The 24467-nt window shown below is 45.1% G+C and overlaps 1 protein-coding gene and 1 pseudogene across 3 annotated transcripts; one reads left to right on the forward strand and one right to left on the reverse strand.

Annotated features, from left to right (window-relative positions):
• Window positions 1–142: 142 nt before the first annotated feature.
• On the reverse strand, window positions 143–19697 carry LOC147006730 (putative RNA-binding protein 46). 3 transcript variants are annotated; one of them, XM_085868106.1, is made up of 10 exons: window positions 19376–19697; window positions 16562–16746; window positions 15370–15513; window positions 10015–10199; window positions 7445–7558; window positions 7168–7342; window positions 6601–6908; window positions 5879–6286; window positions 5650–5755; window positions 143–1800 (listed from the first exon to the last, which is right to left on the reverse strand). In XM_085868106.1, the coding sequence occupies exons 3-10, from the start codon at window positions 15509–15511 to the stop codon at window positions 1559–1561; spliced, it is 1680 nt and encodes a 559-aa protein (XP_085724232.1). In that variant the 5' UTR covers window positions 15512–15513; window positions 16562–16746; window positions 19376–19697; the 3' UTR covers window positions 143–1558. The 3 variants fall into 3 exon arrangements, with proteins under 3 accessions (XP_085724232.1, XP_085724231.1, XP_085724230.1); XM_085868105.1 differs by having other exon boundaries at window positions 16558–16746; XM_085868104.1 differs by lacking the exon at window positions 16562–16746 and having other exon boundaries at window positions 19376–19696.
• A 1214-nt stretch (window positions 19698–20911) lies between these two features.
• The window catches only part of LOC147006731 (uncharacterized), a 4420-nt pseudogene continuing 864 nt past the window's right edge, over window positions 20912–24467 (forward strand).

Here is a 24467-nt window from a genome sequence, read left to right on the forward strand (position 1 = left end):
AAAGTATTTCCTATTTTCATGCAAAGTTCCATCAGCCAACAAAACAGGTGCAGTTTGTTTATCCACCAAGTACTCTTTTATTCAAATCATTTGAGATGTATTTCATCTGAACTGGATTCAAAAACACCTGAGATATGAGGACTTCAACAGATAAGAGATTTATTTCATGTAAACAAAGTTCCTTTCCTTGAATTTAAAAAAGTAAACTTTTCAAGGATGGGCTAAAAGCATGGAACGTGATGAAACAATGTGGCGCAGCACAATTGAAATGAAACCATGTAACAATGTGTATTATAACAATGTGAAACACAATGAAGGCAAAAAACATTTTGAAAGGGGAAAAGATGGGAGTTCAGCAGCAGGTCTGTCTTGTGTCATAAAACAATGCTAAACGCACGCGCAGGCAGTTCAAAAGATGAAATATAAACTTACAAAAAATCAAAAACATGAGTTCCTGAGTTATTTAAAGTTGAGCATAATATAAATGGTGAAACAACACTTTCAATTAAAAGTTTTAAAAACTTGAAATGAAATATAAATGGTGAAATAACTTTCAATTTCACATTTTAAAACTTGAGATGAAATAAAAATGGTAAAATAACTTTCAATTAAACGTTTTTTTAATTGAGATGAAATATAAATGGTGAAATAACACTTTCAAGTAAACATTTTAAAACTTGAAATGAAATATAAATGGTGAAATAACTTTCAAGTAAACATTTTAAAACTTGAAATGAAATATAAATGGTAAAATAACTTTCAATTAAACAATTTTTTAATTGAGATGAAATATAAATGGTGAAATAACTTTCAAGTAAACATTTTAAAACTTGAAATGAAATATAAATGGTAAAATAACTTTCAATTAAACAATTTTTTAATTGAGATGAAATATAAATGGTGAAATAACACTTTCAAGTAAACATTTTAAAACTTGAAATGAAATATAAATGGTGAAATAACTTTCAAGTAAACATTTTAAAACTTGAAATGAAATATAAATGGTAAAATAACTTTCAATTAAACAATTTTTTAATTGAGATGAAATATAAATGGTGAAATAACACTTTCAAGTAAACATTTTAAAACTTGAAATGAAATATAAATGGTGAAATAACTTTCAAGTAAACATTTTAAAACTTGAAATGAAATATAAATGGTAAAATAACTTTCAATTAAACAATTTTTTAATGGAGATGAAATATAAATGGTGAAATAACACTTTCAAGTAAACATTTTAAAACTTGAAATGAAATATAAATAGTGAAATAACTTTCAATTAAACATTTTTTAATTGAGATGAAATATATATGGTGAAATAACACTTTCAAGTAAACATTTTAAAACTTGAAATGAAATATAAATGGTGAAATAACACTTTCAAGTAAACATTTTAAAACTTGAGATGAAATATAAATGGTGAAATAACTTTCAATTAAGCATTTTTAAAACTTGAGATGAAGAAGAACAAAACAATTTTTTTTTAAAACATTGAGACAGGCCTGAGCTGCTGATTCATTAACAGAACTGAATTTGCTTGGTGATTACAGGAGCAATTTCAGTATGAACGAGGAAATGCGCAAGTGAAAGGAAATGAATATGCCATCTGTCCTGGCATGCACCATTGTGGCATGATTATACCCTGGCTTGGCACGGAGAAGCAAGGACGGTTGAAGGCAACAGGTATTGCAACAGAGAAAGGTTGACAAGGGTACCCTTGGATAGAGGCACTATAATACGTGGAGATGGCCTGGTAAGCGGGAGCTGGGGCTGATGTCATGTTCTGTTGGTTATTTATTCCTGGAGGGAGAGGGTGCAGGGATATAATTGTATTTGGTCAGGACAACATGAACAGAAATTGTCACAAACTGATGTAAGTCAAGGTATTCAAGGCTTTTGATACACTAGGTTTACCAACTGACCTGCAGTGTCCAAAGAGGATACCTGCCTGGTTCAAAGAAACGAGGATACCCCAACACACCTCATAAATGTACATACATATATATATATATATATATATATATATATATATATATATATATATATATATATATATATATATATATATATATATATATACAGTAGACTAGGCGTAAGTCGTCACCATCGGGACCGAGAAAAAAGTGACGACTTAGAAATGTGACGACATACGAATATGCGAACATTCATGATGACTGTGGGGTGAAGGATGAAGTCGCGCGTGGCCTGGACACGTATATGTGAGAGCCGGCTATTGCACCAAAAGGAAAACACAATCCTCGGGGCATAGGTGGGGGTTCATTGGTGAGTTGGAAAGTGATCAAGCAAAGATGGAATTCATGAATCAGTTTATCAAAAGTGAAGATAATGAACAACTGTAAGACAACTCATATACCATTGATGATGGTATGGTGACAAATTACATGACACACAGTCATCGTGGTGATGATTACCACTCAATGCCAGTGTGTAAGTGAGTGCGGTAATGTACAAAACAAGCCAATATAAAACCATGATCGGACTTCAACACTAAGCTCGATTGATCCTTTACTCCTTCGCGAAGTAATCCGTTATGTTTGACTGCCTCAAACTCTTGGGCATCTGGTGCATGAGAAAGGACTCAAACCGGTCATTGTATTCCATGATGTTGTCTGGGCAATCCTCCACCGAAAGACAGTATCGGCGCATCACATCCAGACAGTATCGGCGAATCCACACTGCCTGATTCGCCGCACTTCTTGACCTTGCCGATTCCCCACCTCACTTTGAATCTGTCTATCCAGTGCATCGGCAAGGTCTCGGCATCATCATGCCCGAGGTCCGCAGCAAATTTACGTGCCTTCAGCAGCAACATTAAACAGTCCAACCGAATATTTGGCTGAGCCGATATTTACCGAAACCAGATGATTAGCGCGTCATCGACATCTTCAAAGGACACACATTTCACGCGTTTCACACTTACCACCGGCCTCGCGATCTTCTCCACTTGTCCAAATATCTTGCCTTATTCTTCAAGATATCGTTCAATGTCTGCCGTTTGATGTCCAACTTCTCAGCTGTGGCTGTTTTCTTCATCAGTGGGTTTGCCTCGCAAAACTGGATAATGTATTTTTCTTGGTAGGTTTTAGTTGTAAGCTTACGCTTAGTCGCCATTGTCCTGCCTGCAGTGCGATCAACGTGTGTACGCAGTTATAAATAGCCCATCACTGACGGTGTAAACCAATAAGCAAGCATCACGATTCCATGAAATCGGGTTTCTCACGAGGCAGCAGTTCCGTGTGACGAGTTAGGAGTGGTAATTTACTTGAGTTTCCATTACGCGGGAACGGACAACATCTGACGACTTAGACGAAGTGACGACTTAGAGATGACGACTTACAGAGGGATGACCCTTTATTCAAAGGGATTTAAAATGAGATAAATTCGGGACTTTTTGACGCTGCCGACTTAGGCGAAGTGACGAGTTACACGCTGCCGACTTACGCCTAGTCTACTGTATATATATATATATATATATATATATATATATATATATATATATATATATATATATATATATATATATATATATATATAAACACACAGCATTACCTCGGTTTACGACACCCCTTTTTACGTCGTTTCGCAAACACAGGAAGTCAGGTCAGGTATGGGAGCATGCGCTTGAGCATGTGTGTCGCTGCGTCTGCTTTCTGCCGGTACTCCAGGGACTCCGTCTGGCCATCCTCCAGGCAGATGCCTGGCCCATCCCCATTTCCTTGAGATGCTGATCAACCTACCGCAACCACGAGGCACGTGGTCGGCCCATTTGCCTCCTCCACATGTCCGTACAGCCGCAGCTGACGCTCACGGACTATGCAGGTAACAAATCTCATTTGAGTCTCTCTCAGCAACTGCTCGTTGGACACAAAGTCCAACCAGCAATAGCCAAGGATTCTCCGAAGAGACCTGGTACCAAAGGAATTAAGTCTCTGTCTCAGGTCAGAGTCCAAGTCTCACATCTGTAGAGCAAGACTGGAAGCACCAAGGACCTGAAGACTCGGACTTTCGTCCTCCCGCACAGGTACCGAAAGGAGGACTTTCATACTCCTGCACAGGGACTCCTCTGTCAAGAACCCACCACCCTCCGCTCTCACGACAGTACACCGAGGGACGGGCTTGGAGGAACGCAATTCCCCTTCAAGCAGGACGAGAATCACTTCACCACAGGTGATGCTCATCACCTCATCCCTCATCTTACCCCCTCTTACCTTACCTCTTACCTTATGCTTACCCCCTCATCTTGGGATAAAATGGTCCAAAAAAAAAGTTGATGATCATCGGTCACGTGATTCGTCAACCATATTGTTTAAAAAACAAAATATTCAAAAATCTTCTTCTCTGAAGTGGCTGAACAGATCGAGGTAAAACTTTACACGTATGGCCGCCTATCCATGAGGAACGAAAGGTTTACACATATTACGTCATAAGTCACAAGATTTGGCAGCCATATTGGATTCACCCGAAAACCTATAAAAAATTCTTCTCCAGAACGGCTGGACAGATCGAGGGGAGACTTCACACAAATGTTCCTCAAGTCTTGGGTGGACAAGTTTGTTCTGGAATTATTGAGAGGTCACATGGTTTGGCAGCCATATTGGATTTAAAAAAAATTAAATGTTTTCTCTGCAACTGCTTAATCAATCGACCTGAAACTTCACATTGATGATCTGGTAGTGGTGGGGAATACATGTTTTAAATTTAAACTTGATTGGCAGCTGATGGTCTGGCACCCAGAATTATTAAATTTTTTGATCTGGGTTATTTTTTTATTTTTATGTTTGTATTTTTTTTTTTAATAAGGCTCACTTGGCTGTGATTGAATGGGTTTGAGGGAAGAGGAGTAGCAGCTGAAATGTGAATCCCATCCATGTTCCTCCTGATGACTTCATCTTTGATTGTTCCTCCTGATCAACAAATTCAATTGAAAAATTTAAAAAAAACGTCATGGGTCAGGATCAGGTGTCTGATCAAAGCGGGGTTGCGTCGAAGCAGGACTTCTTGGTACCCGGTCATCACAACAGCAGTTATAAAGTGTGTTCTAATTAGTCTCTGATTAATTACGTAACACACCAGCACACAAACATTACATAAAACAAGTCCTGGAGAGGGTCTGCAATCTCTGATTGCTATTTTTCTTGTCTATTTTGCTCCTGTCCAGTATTCCAGCTTGATAAAGCTTCAGAACGCTTTAGTGTTATTTCTACATTGATGAAAGATGTCTTTGTAAGAATACAGATTGTACTCCGACAAAGGCTGAATGAGAACCTGTCTCATTTATAATGAATCATCAATAATGACTCCCCCTTCCTGTTTGTTGATGCAGTTGCTTTTTGTGTCTAACTGTAGGCCCACCACCAGTATGTTGTCTTTTTATTCTGTCACCTTACTCTTCAATGGGTCTATCACAGGCAAAAACTTGAGATGAAAAAAAAACTACAGTTAGAATTATAGTATATGAGAGTAGTACTGTCATATACTATAGTTGGTAACAGGTCATACTGCAGTAATCTGCAGATAATTACAACAGAAAGGATTTTTTTGCCTGGGATGTTTTCAACAGCAAAGGAAAAACTCAATTTCTTTGTTACAAATGGCAAACATTTGAACGAGTATTTTACTTGATATTACCAAGTTTGTTTAAAACGTTCTGTGCGGCAAGTTCTTTCGCTCCATCAAGCACTGAGCAAACCTCATGTGAATCGAAAATTCCTCCAGGGACGCCATTCATGTATACCTGCGAAAAGCAAAACCAGTGAGGGGTCTGTTGTTGAAAAGGAGCTCAAACACCGCACAAAGTCGTAAATCACTGAGTAACAAGTCTCGTGCAATGTTGAGCAGAAATAAATGGCAGCCTCACCGTGTAACCGTATAGCTGCTGTCCGGCAGAACCTGTTGAGCTAAAAGGTGAGTAAGAGGGAGGAGGGAAACCACGATGAGCACACCATAGCTCCAAGCGCACTATGGCCGTACATGCGTCTGCCAAGTCGACTTCCTGATGTGACAAAGCCGTCTCTTCGGCATTCGGGTCACGCCGGAATGCTTCACCCAAATACGCAGTCAAGCGCTGTGTAACTCCAGGAGCACCGCCACCACCATCCAGTCTTGCTAGTGACTGGTTCATTGAAGGACGAGGCATCACGTGGTCCACCATTCTGGAATCTATTTGAGGCTCCTCAGGTTCTCTGTGCGCGTCACGATCGTTCATAACTTCACCACCATCAGCTGCATGTTGGGAGAATGCAGGTCTGGCCAAACTCACGTCCAGCTGGAATTCCACACAACAACAAAACCAAATCAAATGAGCTTAATGTCACAGGAGTGACATTAAGCTCGGGTAAGAAAAGAGAGGATAGTCTGATAGTTTTTGAGAAAGAAAAATGTTTCTCCTCTTCCAGGAGTTCCCATAAAAGAAAGGTTATCTACTTATGTTCATTGTTGGAGAGTACTGTCAGACCCCGGTACACACACACACCTTCAAAAACAAACAATACCTGCACAAACAATAAGGAGGTGAACTTCATGGACAAGCACCCATGCATATCACGACGGTTGTCTTGTTCCAGGTAACGAACCGCCTACCTGTACTCCGTCCAGCCATGAACCATGGAGTGCGTTTTGTGCCCGCAGAGCATCATCTCGTCGTTTGAAGTCCACGAATGCGAGTTTGCCGATCTTTGTGACCTTGTTGATTGCCCCGTCATGTGCGCGATCACCTCCTGCCTCATTGTGAAGAGCTCTCTCGAACGCCGAGCGAAGCGCTTGCTCCGACGTTGCAGGTGACAAGTTCTTCACATTTAAGGTTCGCGCGTCAGACACCACTGGGTTAACCTCGCTCTCTGGGATGGCCCAGTCGACCTGTATTGGGTACCCCCATAGATAAAAGGATCCTTTTTGGGGGAAGGAGAAAAGTCAGGTGTCACTTAAAACAGTGAAACAATTATAGCTAATAATTAATACAACTGACGGTGTCAAATATTGTAAAACCTTGGGTCATGAAATCCAAATAAAGGGGAGCACCTGTCTGGGCAAAGTAATTTCTCTCCATGTTGCATCTTTTTTTTTTTTAAAGTTTAAACCCCATATTACTCAACACTTATAAAAACCTCATGTGATGGAGACAGCAGTTTCAATAGAACTTCCACACACCAGGCAGTAACTTTCTGTGTGCCAAGAATGCTGATCGGTGGGAATCGTACTGCACAAAAACAGAGCCATGGTTGCCATTCGCAGGTGGTATGAAATTCGGTGGACAAACAATCACATCTTCTACGCCACTTGTCACCTTCTTCAACTCCTCCAGGATTTCCTCTTGACTTTTATCCTGCATAGCGAGGCAAAAATGAGCATTGCAGTGATTTTGGAGAGTGAAACGTACAACAAACCCATCAAACAAACGGTTCAGTGATTTTGTGTGTTAACACACCTTGGGTAGTCCTTCGAAGAAAAGACGGCAGTTGTCATTGCTGATACAAACAGCCAGTGGGTGGCCCGGTCGCAGTTCATAGTCGTCGAGCAGATCAACGGCAGCCTTGGAATCCTGTGAAATTGGACATGCCGCAAGGCGAAAAGTTGGCTGATGATAAATCTTTGATGATATGACTATAAAAATGACAGTCAATTGTATTAACAGTTCCAAAAAAAAATAATATTGATAATAATCATTCAATTCCGAAATACGATAAGAAAATTTTAATCGGACACATTGAAAGGGACTGTGAAGGGGAAACAACCTGCTCAAGTTAAGCGATAAATAGCAAAGATGAAATCACGTGACAGGAACTCACCTGTAAGTTGATGAGTAAAAGTGTTTTTTTTTAATATTCTGTGAAGAGTTGAGGCTCGTTAATGAGCTGGAATAGAGAACGGATTAGGACGCAACAGAACAAAAGTACAGTCAGAAGAAGAGGGGGAAACACAACGGCAGGGTTGAGGGAGAAAATGGAGAGACACTTCGAAGATGAGAGATGTGAGGAAGAATTAGGACGAGGGGAGGACACGGGGGTGGACAAGATGAATACTGAAGCAAACTGTCGGGAAGGAAAAAAGGAAAGTTGGAAAGAGGTGGGCATGGGAGAGTTAATGGGGTAGAAAAGATCATCGTTTTGGATGGGGGATGATCTGAGGTGGTGGTGAACAGCTGTACCGTATTGAAAACCTGGAGAAACAAATGAGATTGAAGAGAATGTGGAAGTTTATTCCACAGTCAGGAGAAAAGAGGAACGAATGAGTGGAGGTAAGCAGTGATTCTGGATTTGGGGAGTTTCAACAGGAGGGACTGTAGTGTAGGTAGACCTTGTGCGTCCTGCAGAAACCTGGGGAAAGGAGGAGGAGGGACAAAGTGTAAAAAGAGCAGAGGGTGAAAGACCAGAAAGGAAGTGATAGAAGACAGAGAGACCACCCACCTGTCTCTGGTTTGAAAGTGAAAGGCCCATCGACTCATCTTCATCACAGAAGGTTCCAATGATCTTGGAGACCTCCATTTCCACGGCATCAAGCTCAGCAACGTGTGAGGCAGGGGCGCCAGCCAAAAGATGAGCAGTACTCCTTCAAAAGGCCTTGCACCAGTCGGTGGATAAGAGTTCAGGTGTGCCAAGGAAGGACTTTAGACGACGGAGTATGCCCAGTCGGCGACTGGCTTCGGATGCTAATTTAGGAGTGTGGTTCGCCCAAGCAAGATCATCGTGACACCCAAAAGTTTGAGTGACTGAACTTCTTCCATAAAATTGTGAAAAAAATTAGACGGGAGGGCTTGCCAGATGGTCCTTTTGGAGAGAAGCAGTGAGTGTGTGGGATTTCTCAGGATTGACAAACATATTCCAAGTGTTCCGATTATATCATGGTTTGCAGAGAAGGAAACAGCTGCTGCCATCAGGAGCGTGGAGTCATCAGGAAAAAGATAAGGAGGATTTTTTAGAGAGTCTGAGAGATCGTTGATGAAGATTATGAATCGGACAGGGCCCAGAACACTCCAATGTAGACCTCCAACCTTGACAGGGGGATCCAGTTGAGAGCCACATGTTGGCTATGAGAATGGAGGAAGTCAAGAAACCATGTGTGGAGTTGGCCTTGCATCTCATCGGCCGAGAGTTTGGGAGAGCATGGAGGGTTGCCAGACTGTATCGAATGCTTCAGATATGTCTATAGTGATGGCCCTGATCTCAGTCTGACATTGAGGGACTCCATCCGTTATCGGGAGAGCAGAAGCAGCATGCCCAAGGTAGAGTGACCTGGTCTGAATCCAAGCTGATGGTCAGAAATCTGATGTCTAATGCGATTCTGGATTCCATGACCTTGTTAATGATTTCAAGTCAGCTGATGGGTCTGCAGTTCAGGGGGTTATTGATTGTACTTTGTTCATGTAATTCTGTGATGTTGGCCGACTTCCAAGCAGACGGAAGATGACCTCGGTCAAATGATTCAGTGAACCGAGCAGAAAAAGGATGTGCAAGAGCATTGCCTCTCGTATTTTGCTTTGCTTGACGCACCTGCTTTACTCGAGGGTGTGTTATTTACACACATGAGACTAGCATAACAGTAAGCATCAACATGGTGGCTAAATGATTCTTCATCAGGTTGAAATTAGGAGTGGAGTCAGGCAAGCTGTCCAACCATTGGGTGGAACGGAATGTTGCACACAGAAGGATGGACGAGTGGACGAAAAAAGCATATTATTACTTTGATGGACAAATCAAAAAAGCATCTGAGATTTGAACCGCGTATCACGGCATAATGAGCTTTGTGGTTAGACAGGATAGCCAAACAAGTCGTACATACTTGAACAGGTCTTGGTTGCTTGTGAGCACTTGCTTGATAAAAAAAATGTGTCGAAAAACAAAAGCTGGGTTTCCACAAACAGGCTTTTGGACTCAGAATAGGAATTCAACTTTAAAATGACTCCATATATTAAATGTAGGATATTAATGTATTTGGTCTTTAAAAAATATTTTTCATCTTCAACAGAGTTTTTCACTGCATTTCTCACCAAGTACCAACCTTCCGATTTGTGTACGTCACAAAAGCGAAGCCACGGTTCTCCCCATTGAAATCCATCTTGAGTCGAAGCTTGTATATCTGACCGATACTTTCTAATACCGGCACAAGTTCATCCTCATACGCATCACGAGGGATCTGCGCGACGTAGACCTCACAGCCCCGTGGAGGTGGAGGGCCAATCCAGTCTAACGAAATAAAGGCTTGGTCATAAAAAACATAAACATTCAAAATAACATTTTTGTTGTACCAATGCACACATAATTGAACGTCAGCCATTCTGATGAACGACTCGAGATCTTGAGAAGAACGAGTGGCAGTTTTAGATTCAGCTTCTATGTACAGATACAGCAACCTCTCAATTTACACAAAAGTTGTGTTCTTGAAGATGGTCGTATAATTGAAAAACGTGTAAATTAAAACTAATTTTCCCGTCTATACTAATAAATGTCAATGTGTGTTGTGTGTGTGTGTGTGTGTGTGTGTGTGTGTGTGTGTGTGTGTGTGTGTGTGTGTGTGTGTGTGTGTGTGTGTGTGTGTGTGTGTGTGTGTGTGTGTTCAAAAAGCATCACGTATTCTCTCTGCTAACTCCCCTACCCCCACCCCCCTCTCTCTCTCTCTCTTTGTCCCATCCTTCCTCTAACCCCTCCCAATAAAGTGCAGCACCCTCCTCCCACCTCTCTCTCTCTCTCTCTCTCTCTCTCTCTCTCTCTCTCTCTCTCTCTCTCTCTCTCTCTCTCTCTCTCTCGACATATCCGGATGGTGGTTATGTCCGGATGGGAGTTTGTCTCCGGACATGTCTCAGACAACATGGACTAACTTTTAACCACTCATCCCAACTCTCACTTCCACATATGTGGTGATACAAATTGTCACCAGACTTGCCGAGGTGTTGAAACCTCTCTTACCAGCCACTTCAGCAAAGGGACTCCACTCCATGAGACGGACTCGATCTGTGTGATCTGATGGCAAATCCACGCCTTTGGACTTGATAACAAACTTTCCTTCAAATGTCTCCGGGTCCTCATGCACTCCAATTTTCTCATCTGATCATCTGCTTGTGAGAGTAAACCTCTCTCTGGCTATTCTCAGAGATCCACCTTCGTGCCAGTGAATCTGGCAGTTCACTCAGGGAAACTGGCAGGGACTGCAAGCAGCCATCTCACTTCAGGATTGGTCTCCTATATCTGCCGCCCCTGATGTGAACTCAGCCTGGGAATTCTTCCACAGAAACCTGCTCTCTCTTTTGCACAAATGCATCCAATCTCGTCTTCAGCTATCTCCCCCCCCTTTTTCCAACGATAGTACACTGAATCATGTTGCGAAGCAGTTGCTTTTAAACAACTTGCTTTCTCTTTTTGGAAGGCAAACCTGACCCTAAGGCAATCTCAGTGCCTTCCACAAAGCCCGCAACGAGTGTGTGTCCACTCTCAGGAGAGCCAGAAAACATCTGTCCAACCTCAAGATTGAACTTTCAAACTGGTTTCCTTCCTCTAAAACCTGGTGGCACCTTGTTGGGTCTGTCTCTGGAGTATGCTGCCCCTCTTCTCTCTCTTCAAAAGGCACCACAGCCGACCACTCGTCAGAAGGCCGAATGTCTCAAGAATGTGTTTGCTTCCAAATCCTGTGTCCCCAACGCCTTTCTGGACCTGTACCCACCCCACACAGTCATACCCAACTGCTCCTGGACTCTGTGTCTTGTTCACCTGAGAAGATGGATGTTTGTTTCTGCAACTGGACCGGACGGAATCAGCTCACGTCTCCGAAAAACAAACCAAGCTTCTCTTTCACATCCTCTCTCTGCCCGTTCCAATTGATTATTTGCCCCAGGTATTGTTCCATCAGCTCGAAAGTCTGCCAGGATCACTGCCTTACACAAACAAGGTGCAAAAAAGGACCCCCCTTAACTACAAACCGATCAGCTTACTTACAATCATCACAAATGTCATGGAATCAATCCATGATCGCAGCTGATTTGAAATCCATTCTTTTCTCCAACAGCCTCATCTCAAATCACCAATTTGGATTCAGAGCAGTTCACTCTGCCTTGAGCATGCTGCTTCTACTCTCCCAACAATGGATGGAGGCTCTCAATGTCAGACACGAGATCAGGGTCGTCTCTTTGGAGATATCTCAAGATGTCCATGCGGTCTGGACCCCACCTTGCTCTCAAAAATGATCTGACTATGGCATCCAAGGCAAAGTGCACACTTGGCTTACTGACTTCCTCTATTCTTGCAGCCAATGTGTGGCCAATAGCTGAAAATATCTATCGAGGAGGTGAGGAAGGGCTTTTACAGAAGATCCAGGTTGGAGTGGAGGAAGTAAAGGAACAACGAGGTCATCTAAGATAAGATAAGGCTCCAGGTCCAGATGATATGCAACCGAGAGTATTGATGGAAGTGGCTGAGCAGGTAAGCGAGATGTTAACGGATATTTTCAATAGTTCCCTGGAGTCAGGACAGGTACCGGAGGATTGGAGAGTCGCAAATGTAACACCATTACTTAAGAAAGGATCCAGAGAAGAATTTGGAAACTACAGACCTGTTAGTTTGACTTCAGTGGTGGGGAAGGTGTTGGAGACATTAACTTAGGACCAGATGAGGAACCATTTAAACAAATACAAACTTATTAAAGGTAGTCAGCATGGGTTTACGAAAGGTCGTTCCTGTCCAACAAATCTTTTAAAGTTCCATGAAGCAGTGTCTGATCGGGTGGATGAGGGAAAGACAGTGGACAAAGTATATCTAGACTTTAGGAAGGCATTTGATGAGGTCTCACATCGGAGGTTATTAATCAAAGTGAGGGCTTGTGGAGTGGCTGGTCAGGTAGCTAATTGGATTGCAAACTGGCTTTGTGATGGGAAGCAAAGAGTGGCTGTGAGTGGGAGGATGTCTTCGTGGAGGATGTAAGTGGTGGGGTACGTCAGGGATCAGTACTATTCATTATTTACATCAATGATTTGGATCGTGGGGTGAAGAGTAAGCTTTCCAAATGTGCAGATGACACAAAGCTTGGAGGTGAGGTGGATAGCAGAGGGGGTGGTGATCAGGTGCAGTAAAGTATTGATACTTGCGTGGATTGGGCAAAAGATTGGCAGATGTAATTTAACCTGAGCAAGTGTAAGGTGTTGGAGATGAGAATGAACAATGAAAATAGAGATTACAGGATGTAAGGGGTAATTTTGGAGTGTGTCACACAGTTGAAGGATCTGGGGGTGGTAATAGATACGGGAGGTAAGCAGACAACACAGTGCCAGGCAGCTATAGGTAAAGCAAATTGGGTTTTAGGTTGTATTCGGAGGGGGGTCAATTATGGATCAAAAGAGGTGATGTTAACATTGTTCAGGAAATTAGTGAGGGCCACATCTGGAATATTGTGTGCAGTTCTGCTCACCACAGTTCCGAAAGACATCACAGTGACATTGATGCCACAGAGAAGGTTCAGCGCAGGGTTACTAGATTGATTCCAGGCCTAGCTCGACTCAGCTATGAGGAGTGGTTGAAGGAGACGGGGCTTTATTCACGAGAAAGGAGGCGGTTACGAGGAGATATGATGATAAAATAAGTGCAGATTAATTATTCAACAGAGTAGACAGTGGTAGGACCAGGGGCCTGAGAGTAAAGAAGAGGAGAGTTAAGACGGTAGTAAGGCAGAGGACTTTCACTCAGAGAGTAGTTAATGCATGGAATGGCCTCCCTGGAGAGGTAGTGGCAGCAGAAACAGCAGATAAGTTTAAATTTGAATTAGACAGGTACCTGGAAGTTATGGAGATAGAGGGGTGTGGGGATGTTGATAAGACTTTTAGGTTGTTTGAGTATTGATGGGCGATTGTGTACGGAGTGTTGTTGGTGGGGGTCATCCCCCTTATCAAGGGGGTTTGTGTGGTTGATGTTGTATCTTTTTAACCAAGCCCATGCCCCCTCCCCTGATGGGAAGAAAAGAAAAAAAGAAAAACCCTAAAAAACAAATAAATAAATAAACAAATAGAACAAAATATTTATTTTATGAATTAAAAACATTTTTTTATATTTTCTTCCTTGGATATTGTGTTGATAAATCAGTATGGTGTCCGCGCAGGCATGATGGGATGAATGGCTTCCGCCTGTGTTGCATTTCCTTGTAACTCTTTTCTGATGACTGCACTTTGCTGATGAGTTGGTCAAACACTTGGAATGTGTCATCAATCCTCACAAATCTCACTCTCTCTGCGAAAGGACTGTCTGTCAACCCGTCCTCTCCCATTTACTTTCTTAACAATCCTCTTGAAGAAGTTCAGTCACTTAAACGTTTCAGTCCATCAGCCATGAACTTTCTTGAGAAAACCACATCTCTAAGTTGGCTTCCAAAGCTAGCCGCCGAATGGGCATCCTCCGTTGTGCAAAGTTCTTCCTTGGAACACCTGAACAAGGACTTCATCTGGAGCTTGATGGAGTGCTACCATCCCCTCTGGGCTCGCGCGCCTGCCTTCCACCTTGCTGAGCTTGACACCGTGGAAACCAAGGAATTCGAGATCACTGCAATCTCACGTGATGAAGTTCAGTATATGGACCTATCACTTTACCATCACAGACGGGTCGGTGGTCTCTCTGCGTTCTACCGCCTCCTTTCTGGTCTTTAACACACAGCCCTCTCCGTGCTTTGTCTCCCACCCCAGCGCATCCCCCCTCCCCATGTTCCTGCAGGGTGCATGTGGTCCACCTACAACCCCCTTCTGGTGAATCTCTCAAAAATACAGAATCACTGCTCACCTCCACTTATTTGGTTCCTCTTCCCACCTGTTGAACCAACTTCCATATATTCTCTTAAATCCCATTCTTTCATCCAAGTCTTAAAGACAGCTGTTCACCGCCATCTCAGATCATCCTCAATCCAAAACCATGTTCTTTTGAAGTTTTTCCTTTCCTCGAATTTGCTTCTGTATCCATCTTGTCCACCCCCTGCATACTCTCCTGTCACTCGTTTGTAATTTTCCTTCTATTTTGTCCCTCGGCCCTGCTATTGGTGTTTCCCCCCATCTCTTTCTGCTGTTCCTTTTGGGGTATCTTTGAGAGTGTATTGTAATAAAAAAGCCTGTTCAGTAAACAGAGGAGAACGCTGTTTGGAACCGAACCCTGTTATCCCCATTCTTTTCGATCCAAATGATCGACATTGTGTCTCAGTTCATCAAGCAGTCTGGCAGAATACATTTACATCAAAGAGCAGTTTTCTCCGATGGTCACAGTTGCTTCAAGACCGATGGAATGTTATGAACAGCTTGACGGACAATTTTGATGTTTTCTTCCTCATAACTTAGTCAATGTGATGAATGGTGTGATAACTAATAAATTCCTACTGAATGAATAGATATGCGTGTACCGGGTGGAGGCCCAAACCGCCGCTGTCCATTTTCCTGGATTATGTTGTATCCGGTTTTCTCGATGAGATCCCGCAAAGCATGTGTGTTGCTTTGACCCAAAGTCATTGTTGGAGGTCTCGTCGGGTGAGGAAACAAATCCATACCTATAAAAAACAAACAAACGAAACCAAAAAAAAGTTTTTTGCATGATCTTTGCATTTGAGTAATTCACCTGGAGGTATTTACAAATCATGCATCGGATACTAAAACTACTTTTAGCTCAAGCAGAACGTCGCCAAAAAACATAGGGGCAATACCCCTGGGTACTCACCTGGTGGCGACTCGATAAGATAACCAGGGAACTACGGGTAGGCACGGATGCCCCACAAAATATATATAACGGGAAAAAGTAAATACCGATGGATTTTTTAAATGCCATGAACCCACCTTGGTATGTCACAGGTGATCAAGGTTGTGCTCAAGTTTCATCGAAACTGTGTGTGCGGTTTCAGAGAAGAAAGCAAATACCTATTTTTGGGGGGAAAACCCCCCTCCCTCCCCTTACATTCACTTCAACCCCAATTTTTATGATGTTGTGAACAAACTTTGGTACATAAAGGGTGATCAAGGTTGTCATGAAGATTAATTGGAATTGTGTGTGTCGTTTCTGAGAAGAAAGCAAATACATATTTTGGGGGGCAATCCTGGAATGGACCCCCTCAGACGTGGAATTTTTTAATGGCATGAACAATCTTTGGTACATCATGAATGATGAAGGTTGTGGTCAAGTTTCATCAAAATTGTGTTTTCTATAAATACGCATACGAAATCGAGAAATTATTAGAATACAGAAAGTCATCACTATCCGGAAGTCTGTACGTTGTAAACCGTAATGGGGAACGCGGCGGAGGATCTCTTCCCCAACGGCCACGCCTACGCAGCAACGTGTCATGTCATTGGTTGGTAAATAAATGGCCATAACTTGGGAAGCACTTGTCCGATTAATATCAAACCTTGAAAAGGCACATCCTCAGGTCCCCAGCAATATAGCTGGCAAGTTTCTATTAGATCGGAAAACAGCGGTCACAGAAACACACACACACACACACACACACACACACACACACACACACACACACACACACACACATTGCTGAAATTATAGATAGATACATATACCTCGTGTAATGATCGGGTTTGTCACTCACGTACAGCACTCCCACGTCGTGTTTGGAGACAACACTTCCACCGGTTTGTCCTCTCAGTTTTATCGGAATAAACTCATCGTGTCCCATCGACAACATGTTCCCGCCTTTTCCAATTGAACTGTTCGTGTTACGCGACGCGGCGTCAACATCGCTCAGGTAACAAGAAGCGAATACTTCGATATCGCGCGGCTGGGGGCAGTAAAAGTCGAGGTTAAGAATGATGAAACAATTTTGCAGTTATAAAAATTAAATGTAGACACGGTGAACGAAAGTTACAACGCTGCGCGTCAACAACTAACGGAACAGGAAGATTATCACTTCCTGTTCAGAAAATCAACTTCTGGCGTCACACAGAAAACGATTCAGCACAAAAAACGTCGCTCTTCCGCATTAACCACGCCCACAATTCACCCGGCAATCTCCGCCCACAATTCACCTGGCAATCTCCGCCCACAATTCACCCAGCAATCTCCGCCCACAATTCACCCGGCAATCTCCGCCCACAATTCACCTGGCAATCTCTGCCCACAATTCACCCGGCAATCTCCGCCCACAATCCACCCGGCAATCTCCGCCCACAATCCACCCGGCAATCTCCGCCCACAATTCACCCAGCAATCTCCGCCCACAATTCACCCGGCAATCTCCGCCCACAATTCACCCGGCAATCTCCGCCCACAATCCACCCGGCAATCTCCGCCCACAATTCACCCGGCAATCTCCGCCCACAATCCACCCGGCAATCTCCGCCCACAATTCACCCGGCAATCTCCGCCCACAATTCACCCGGCAATCTCCGCCCACAATTCACCCGGCAATCTCCGCCCACAATCCACCCGGCAATCTCCGCCCACAATTCACCCGGAAATCTCCGCCCACAATCCACTCGGCAATCTCCGTCCACAATCCACCCGGAAATCTCCGCCCACAATCCACCCGGCAATCTCCGCCCACAATCCACCCGGCAATCTCCGCCCACAATCCACCCGGCAATCTCCGCCCACAATCCACCCGGCAATCTCCGCCCACAATCCACCCGGCAATCTCCGCCCACAATCCACCCGGCAATCTCCGCCCACAATCCACCCGGCAATCTCCGCCCACAATCCACCCGGCAATCTCCGCCCACAATCCACCCGGCAATCTCCGCCCACAATCCACCCGACAATCTCCGCCCACAATCCACCCGGCAATCTCCGCCCACAATCCACCCGGCAATCTCCGCCCACAATTCACCCGGCAATCTCCGCCCACAATCCACCCGGCAATCTCCGCCCACAATTCACCCGGCAATCTCCGCCCACAATCCACCCGGCAATCTCCGCCCACAATTCACCCGGCAATCTCCGCCCACAATTCACCCGGCAATCTCCGCCCACAATCCACCCGGCAATCTCCGCCCACAATTCACCCAGCAATCTCCGCCCACAATCCACCCGGCAATCTCCGCCCACAATTCACCCGGCAATCTCCGCCCACAATCCACCCGGCAATCTCCGCCCACAATTCACCCGGCAATCTCCGCCCACAATCCACCCGGCAATCTCCGCCCACAATTCACCCGGCAATCTCCGCCCACAATTCACCCGGCAATCTCCGCCCACAATTCACCCGGCAATCTCCGCCCACAATCCACCCGGCAATCTCCGCCCACAATTCACCCGGAAATCTCCGCCCACAATCCACTCGGCAATCTCCGTCCACAATCCACCCGGAAATCTCCGCCCACAATCCACCCGGCAATCTCCGCCCACAATCCACCCGGCAATCTCCGCCCACAATCCACCCGGCAATCTCCGCCCACAATCCACCCGGCAATCTCCGCCCACAATCCACCCGGCAATCTCCGCCCACAATCCACCCGGCAATCTCCGCCCACAATCCACCCGGCAATCTCCGCCCACAATCCACCCGGCAATCTCCGCCCACAATCCACCCGGCAATCTCCGCCCACAATCCACCCGACAATCTCCGCCCACAATCCACCCGGCAATCTCCGCCCACAATCCACCCGACAATCTCCGCCCACAATCCACCCGGCAATCTCCGCCCACAATCCACCCGGCAATCTCCGCCCACAATCCACCCGGCAATCTCCGCCCACAATCCACCCGGCAATCTCCGCCCACAATCCACCCGGCAATCTCCGCCCACAATCCACCCGGCAATCTCCGCCCACAATCCACCCGGCAATTTCCGCCCACAATCCACCCGGCAATCTCCGCCCACAATCCACCTGGCAATCTCCGCCCACAATCCACCGGCAATCTCCGCCCACAATCCACCTGGCAATCTCCGCCCACAATCCACCCGGCAATCTCCGCCCACAATCCACCCGGCAATCTCCGCCCACATCACACCCAACAGTAATTGTGACAGAAGACACAGGACAGAATGGCCAATTATATAACAGCGCGATGTCTCTGCGCTGTAACAAGGTTCCATCGAGACTTCGACGCTCGAACGGGTCTTTTAATGTTTGTGCAAAATGACGGTAATTCACGAAGAGGATTCAACCGACAACCGAGGAGACCGACGGGACGACTACCCGGTATCCGGTATCTCAGGAAATGTGACGAACAATCAACAAATACAATGTATTTATCAATGTGCTCACTACGTACAGTACACTGTACCGTCGAGTACCGAGCAGAGCCCCCGATAAATGTCTGAGGTAAATTAACCGAAGTACAGTGACGGAATCACTGAGAGACTCTCACTGTACAGTGAACTCTCCTCTTCCTCAGCATCACCAGTCCAGTTAATTTCGAAAGTGAACAGGTGAGTACAAAACGGTTGGTTTTGTGGTGTAATCTACCTGAGTTCCTGTGAGGAATATGGACCAAAAGAGCAGGAAAACACAACGTGCTGAGGAAACTCGGCGCCAACGGTTGAAAATGGCGAGCCCCACAAATATCGATTTCCCGCCTTTTTAAAAAAAAAATCTCTTCAGGTAAATTCCAAAGCGAAATATTTATTTGATCATCGCCACGAAATTGAGACCCACAAATAATGACAGGAATATAGCCACAGAGTCTGAGGAGATTGTTGACGAGATTGTATAAAAAAAATACGATCTCCACAGAAACACGTTACACGCCGACAATGGCGTCTCGATTTCGAACATGACGATGTTTCTCCCTGCAACGTCGGTTTCTTCACCATTTTCCGCTTGTCGGTAGAAAGATCATTTAAAAACCGGAAAAAATATAACTTAAAAATCTTCACGCACGTCAACCCCGGATTTTTTTGTCTATGCACAGCTGTTTGGTGCTTATACACCGCCTAAATTAAGGAGCATGTCAGAAGATCCTGCTTTCCACGCGCTCGGAACAAGGTTTCCCTCTGCTTGTGTGGCCGCGTGAGGAATGGTGCTTGGTTATTTTGGGGTCACGTAACTCGTTACCTCCCCACCACAAATCACCACCCCACCACAAATCACCACCCCACCACAAATCATCACCCCACCACAAATCACCACCCCACCATAAATCACCACCCCACCACAAATAATCGCCCCACCACAAATCACCACCTCACCACAAATCACCTCCCCACCACAAATCACCACCCCACCACAAATCCCCCCCACCCACCTCCACCATGTATCTCGTGCTCCCCACCTCCACCATGTGTCTTGCACCTCCACCTCCACCATATGTCGTTCCCCCCACCTCCACCATATGTCGTTCCCCCCACCTCCACCATATGTCCAGCACCCCCACCTCCACCATGTATCTTGCACCTCCTCCTCCACCATATGTCGTTCCCCCAGCTCCACCATATGTCCAGCACCCCCACCTCCACCATGTGTCTCGCACCTCCACGTCCACCATATGTCGTTCCCCCCACCTCCACCATATGTCCAGCACCCCCACCTCCACCATGTGTCTAGCACCTCCACGTCCAGCATATGTCGTTCCCCCCACCTCCACCATGTGTCTCGTGCTCCCCACCTCCACCATGTATCTTGCACCTCCACCTCCACCATATGCCGTTCCCCCCGCCTCCACCATATGCCGTTCCCCCCGCCTCCACCATGTGTCGCACCGTTCCCACCTTACCTCTGCCCCTCCCTCTGTCCCGCATTTTTCACTTGTGTAATTATTATACTTCTATTCTCTCCTGTTGTTTTCTTCTTCCTCATTTCTCATTTCTCCCCTTATTTTTCCTCCTCCCAAACCTTTATCCCAACAATTTTCTGCCATTGACTTTAATCTCCCCCCCCCTCCCCATGAAACGATTTGCAATACACACAATCCGCTTTATTCACATTAAAATGCTCGTCATCAGGTGCGCTCTCATTGAGCACTTCCTTCAATACAGGTGTGGCACCACCGGCACGTCATGCAGCATGTCGGTTCTCATCTTCCCAGCGCAGACTGCGGTGCACCTGATTGCTTGGCCGTTTGTACGCGCCACAAAACCAAGACCTCCAAAAGCTGAAATTACTTTGGAGACCTTTTCGTTCGTGGTCACTCAAACGTACATTGTGTTGGCTTTACTTTGGGCAGAATTTTTTTTGAAAAACAACCACTTGATCGTCCAGATTTTTTTTTTTTTAAAAAGGAAGAAGGCCCTTTTTATTTGTTATTTGTTGTTGTTTTTGTTGTTGTTTTTCAAACATTCAAACCATCTTCAAAAATGAAGGTCGGATCTTGAAAACGATTAATCGTGTTCACCCAATTTGTCTCCATTCGCCATTCGCCTGGAGTTCCACGCAGAATCTGACCCCGGAGAGCAAAGTCACAACGTAGTGAGGAGCGACACGCCACCAACGGATGACGAGGCACGTTTGACCGGGTGCTCGTTCGACCGGGTCCTTGTGGATCGGAAGGAAACCCCCATGGAGAACACCCGATGGTTTTCAAGAGGATGGGTGGCAGCCGTGAGTGGCATCCAGGGAAAGGGTGGAGACGTTCAACAAGTCTTTGCAAACACAGTGAATAAAAATTGTGTTAAACTGTTGAATACAATTTGTATAATGAGTTCAGCATTTGGTGATTTTCATTTTTTTTAATTTCGATTTATTGTTGTTGTTGTTGTTGTTGTTGCAGCAATGTGTCAAACACCAAGCCCACGACCCTTCCTGACACGCCAACCATATTCCTTATCAAACCGACAAGCTGAGATTTTCATTTCTGAGCAGGTACGGTGTTGTCATGTTTATCCTTCTGTCTTCCACCGTCTCCTCTCCGGTCTTGTCCCCCTTGCTCTGTCTGTGATCTGTCCCACCTATATATCCGCAGGGCGCTCAAGGTCCGCCAAAAACCCCCTTTCGGGTGAAAACTGCCAAAATCAAGAATCACTGCTCACCTGTCACTCTTTCATTCCTCAATTTTTCCCGCCTCTGGAACAAACTCCCACACTCTCTTCAATCCCACTCTTCCCCTCCAGATCTTCAAAACAGATGTTCACCACCATCTCATGTACTTCCCCCAAACAAGATCTTGCTCTTTTCTGCCCCCGTTAATCCACCCCAAACCCAACTCCTTCAACTTCCCTGTTTTCCTTCCTGAAAGTCCATGTAGCGTCCATCTTGTTTCCCCCGCGTACCTCGCCCCCATCCCTCTCCCGCCCCTCTTGTCTCCTGCCTTGTTGTATGTTCTATGTGTCAGCTCTTCCACGAGCCTCGACATGGTGTACAAAAATAATAATTATAATAACAATCCTTCATTCGCACAGAAACGCCTCCATCTGGGTTGCTGCACCGTTAGCGCGCTGTGTTTGCAGGTATCACTCTTATCGTGGAACGAGGAGGCTGCGGAAAACCCTGCTGCCATGCAAGCTCACGTATCGGATATCCTTGATAGTAATCCTCACTTCACACGTGCTGTAAGCTGGTCATTCTGCCAAACTCTCTCCGTATCCTTCTCCTTCCTCGACTAGGTTTCTTCTTTCTTTGTCTTAGTTTTGTCCCCTATACAATCATACTTCTTGTATCACTACCCACTCAGCACTATCTCACCTACCTGAACTCCATGCGTCTGAGAGACCTTTATTCTGCAACACACACCCCCTACACCACTACTTTGACCGGAGACCGACCCTCACCACAGACAAAGTTGTGGGAGAAGTGCTCGACAACCACAGGAGCTTGCGCTCCGCTGCACTTTCCCAAGTTGCCCTTCACTGTCAGCCGGGACAACAACAGTGCATCAACACTTATTGGTCCTCTCTTTTGTGTACCTATGTGGTTGGTTAATTTTGCAGTCATTGCTGGGTTCTAAAAAGTGAAATTAGAGGTGGGTGGGAAGGGGGAGGGGTCACACCAAAATTGAGAAATTTGCAAACCACTCTGCGAGGGGAGGGGACATCAGCTCTTCTTCTCGAATTTGTTTCAATGTTCAATGAGGCTTCACCCATCATCTGCGGTGAGTAATTTTTCGGCATCTCATTTGAAATGTGCAACCAAGTGCAATAACTTTTACTTCCTTCCTGTTGTTTGACTCGTGATTCACCTTAATTTCCCCCCTTTGTCACGTGATTGCATTTTGTGCCAAAAGTGGGAAAAAGCCAAAAGTTTTTTTCAAGTTTCGAATGGATGAACGTGTCGCGTGCGTCAGCGGAGAGACCGAACTGGCCTCGCAAGGAGCTGTGCAGAAGGGTCAGGTGGCAGCGGATCACGTTTGTCTGCAGCATCATTGCCAGGTGCGTTCCGTGCCGAGTTTCGTTGAACGAAACTCCAACTTAAAATGTCGGAAAAGAGTTTTTGTGACATCGTCATGTTGTCCTCAAACAGAGATGGCTGGCGCAGCTGGAACACCTGAAGGGGTTACCTGGTCAAGCGCTTCGACAGCACTTTGTCAGGAAGGTTTGCAGCCCGAAATCGGTCAGAACTCCGACCTCGCTCGTCTACCCTAAACAATCGATTGACTGTCCTGTATCATGTCTTACTTTCTATTTGCAATGTCTTGACACACTGATAGACGCGTCCAATAACATACGTCTTCACCCTCTTCACCCCTTTCGCGTGGAAGACCACCTCATTGGGCCTTCAAGTGCTGCTGAGACAACTGGCCACCACCGGCAGCTCTCCTTCCAGATGGTGTTTGAGGCCATGTCCATGCTGAATACTCTGCACGCCAGTGGACCGTTTTCTGACCTGTACGCCCTCGGCTGTGTGCAGCGTGCTTCTCTGTGGCGCATGTACGGCAAAAGGTGTGTGCTGATCAATCGATGGGTCATGCTTGGAAAACTTTTTTATATCATATATTTTACACGTGGAGTTATAATATATAAAATATAAATTATATATATAAATAAATATAAAATAATATATAAAATATAATTTAATAAATAAAGCTCGAATGAAGCGAATCATGAGGATGAAAAAGGAGGACGGTATTGAGTGAGTCCATTGTTGAGTGTGTCGAGAAGGGCGTTGAATGGTGAATTGTGGTTACAGTCGATTAACCAGCATGACGAATAATATAGAGCCAAAAATTAATTTGAGATGTACTTCATTATGGCTTAATTTACGCGGGAACATTTGGCGTGCCATACACGTGCGTGTCTTTAACACCTGCGCTCGCACCTGGTCCTTCCTTAATGAGGAGAGAACTTGGGTGCGGCAAGTATGAAGGAGGGCTATAAGGGCTCTCGTGGATGACGTCACGACGCGGGCTTTCCAGCCCCGTTCGGGAATCACGATCACCTGATCCAGGTGGAGTCTGGGTGGTATGATACGTCTTCCACCTCTTAACGATGGATGTCATCGTACTCAAAGGGACAATGAGTGACTTGGGAATCCTCTTACAGCCCTCTCCCGAACGGTGCTTCTCCACCACTTCATGTCTGACTTCCTTGGAAAGCTCCTTTGTCTTCATGTTTACCTGTTGGGTGATCAAGTGAGTTTCATCTTAAAATTCCTTAATTAAGAGACAAGTGGGGGAGATCAATTTTTAAGT

The sequence above is a fragment of the Eptatretus burgeri genome, unplaced genomic scaffold (assembly GCF_056783735.1).
Source record: "Eptatretus burgeri isolate ZD-2024b unplaced genomic scaffold, Ebu_testis_v1 Ebu_testis_scaffold_3155, whole genome shotgun sequence".
Lineage (NCBI taxonomy): Eukaryota > Metazoa > Chordata > Myxini > Myxiniformes > Myxinidae > Eptatretus > Eptatretus burgeri.

Coding starts and splice junctions, on each gene's coding strand:
- LOC147006730 (XM_085868106.1), bottom strand. CDS start 15,511: ATGGATTTGTTTCCTCACCCGACGAGACCTCCAACAATGACTTTGGGT. Junction 6,909..7,167: donor ACACAGAAAGTTACTGCCTG/GTGTGTGGAAGT, acceptor TCCCCCAAAAAG/GATCCTTTTATCTATGGGGG. Junction 1,801..5,649: donor GAACGTTTTAAACAAACTTG/GTAATATCAAGT, acceptor CTCTCCCTCCAG/GAATAAATAACCAACAGAAC.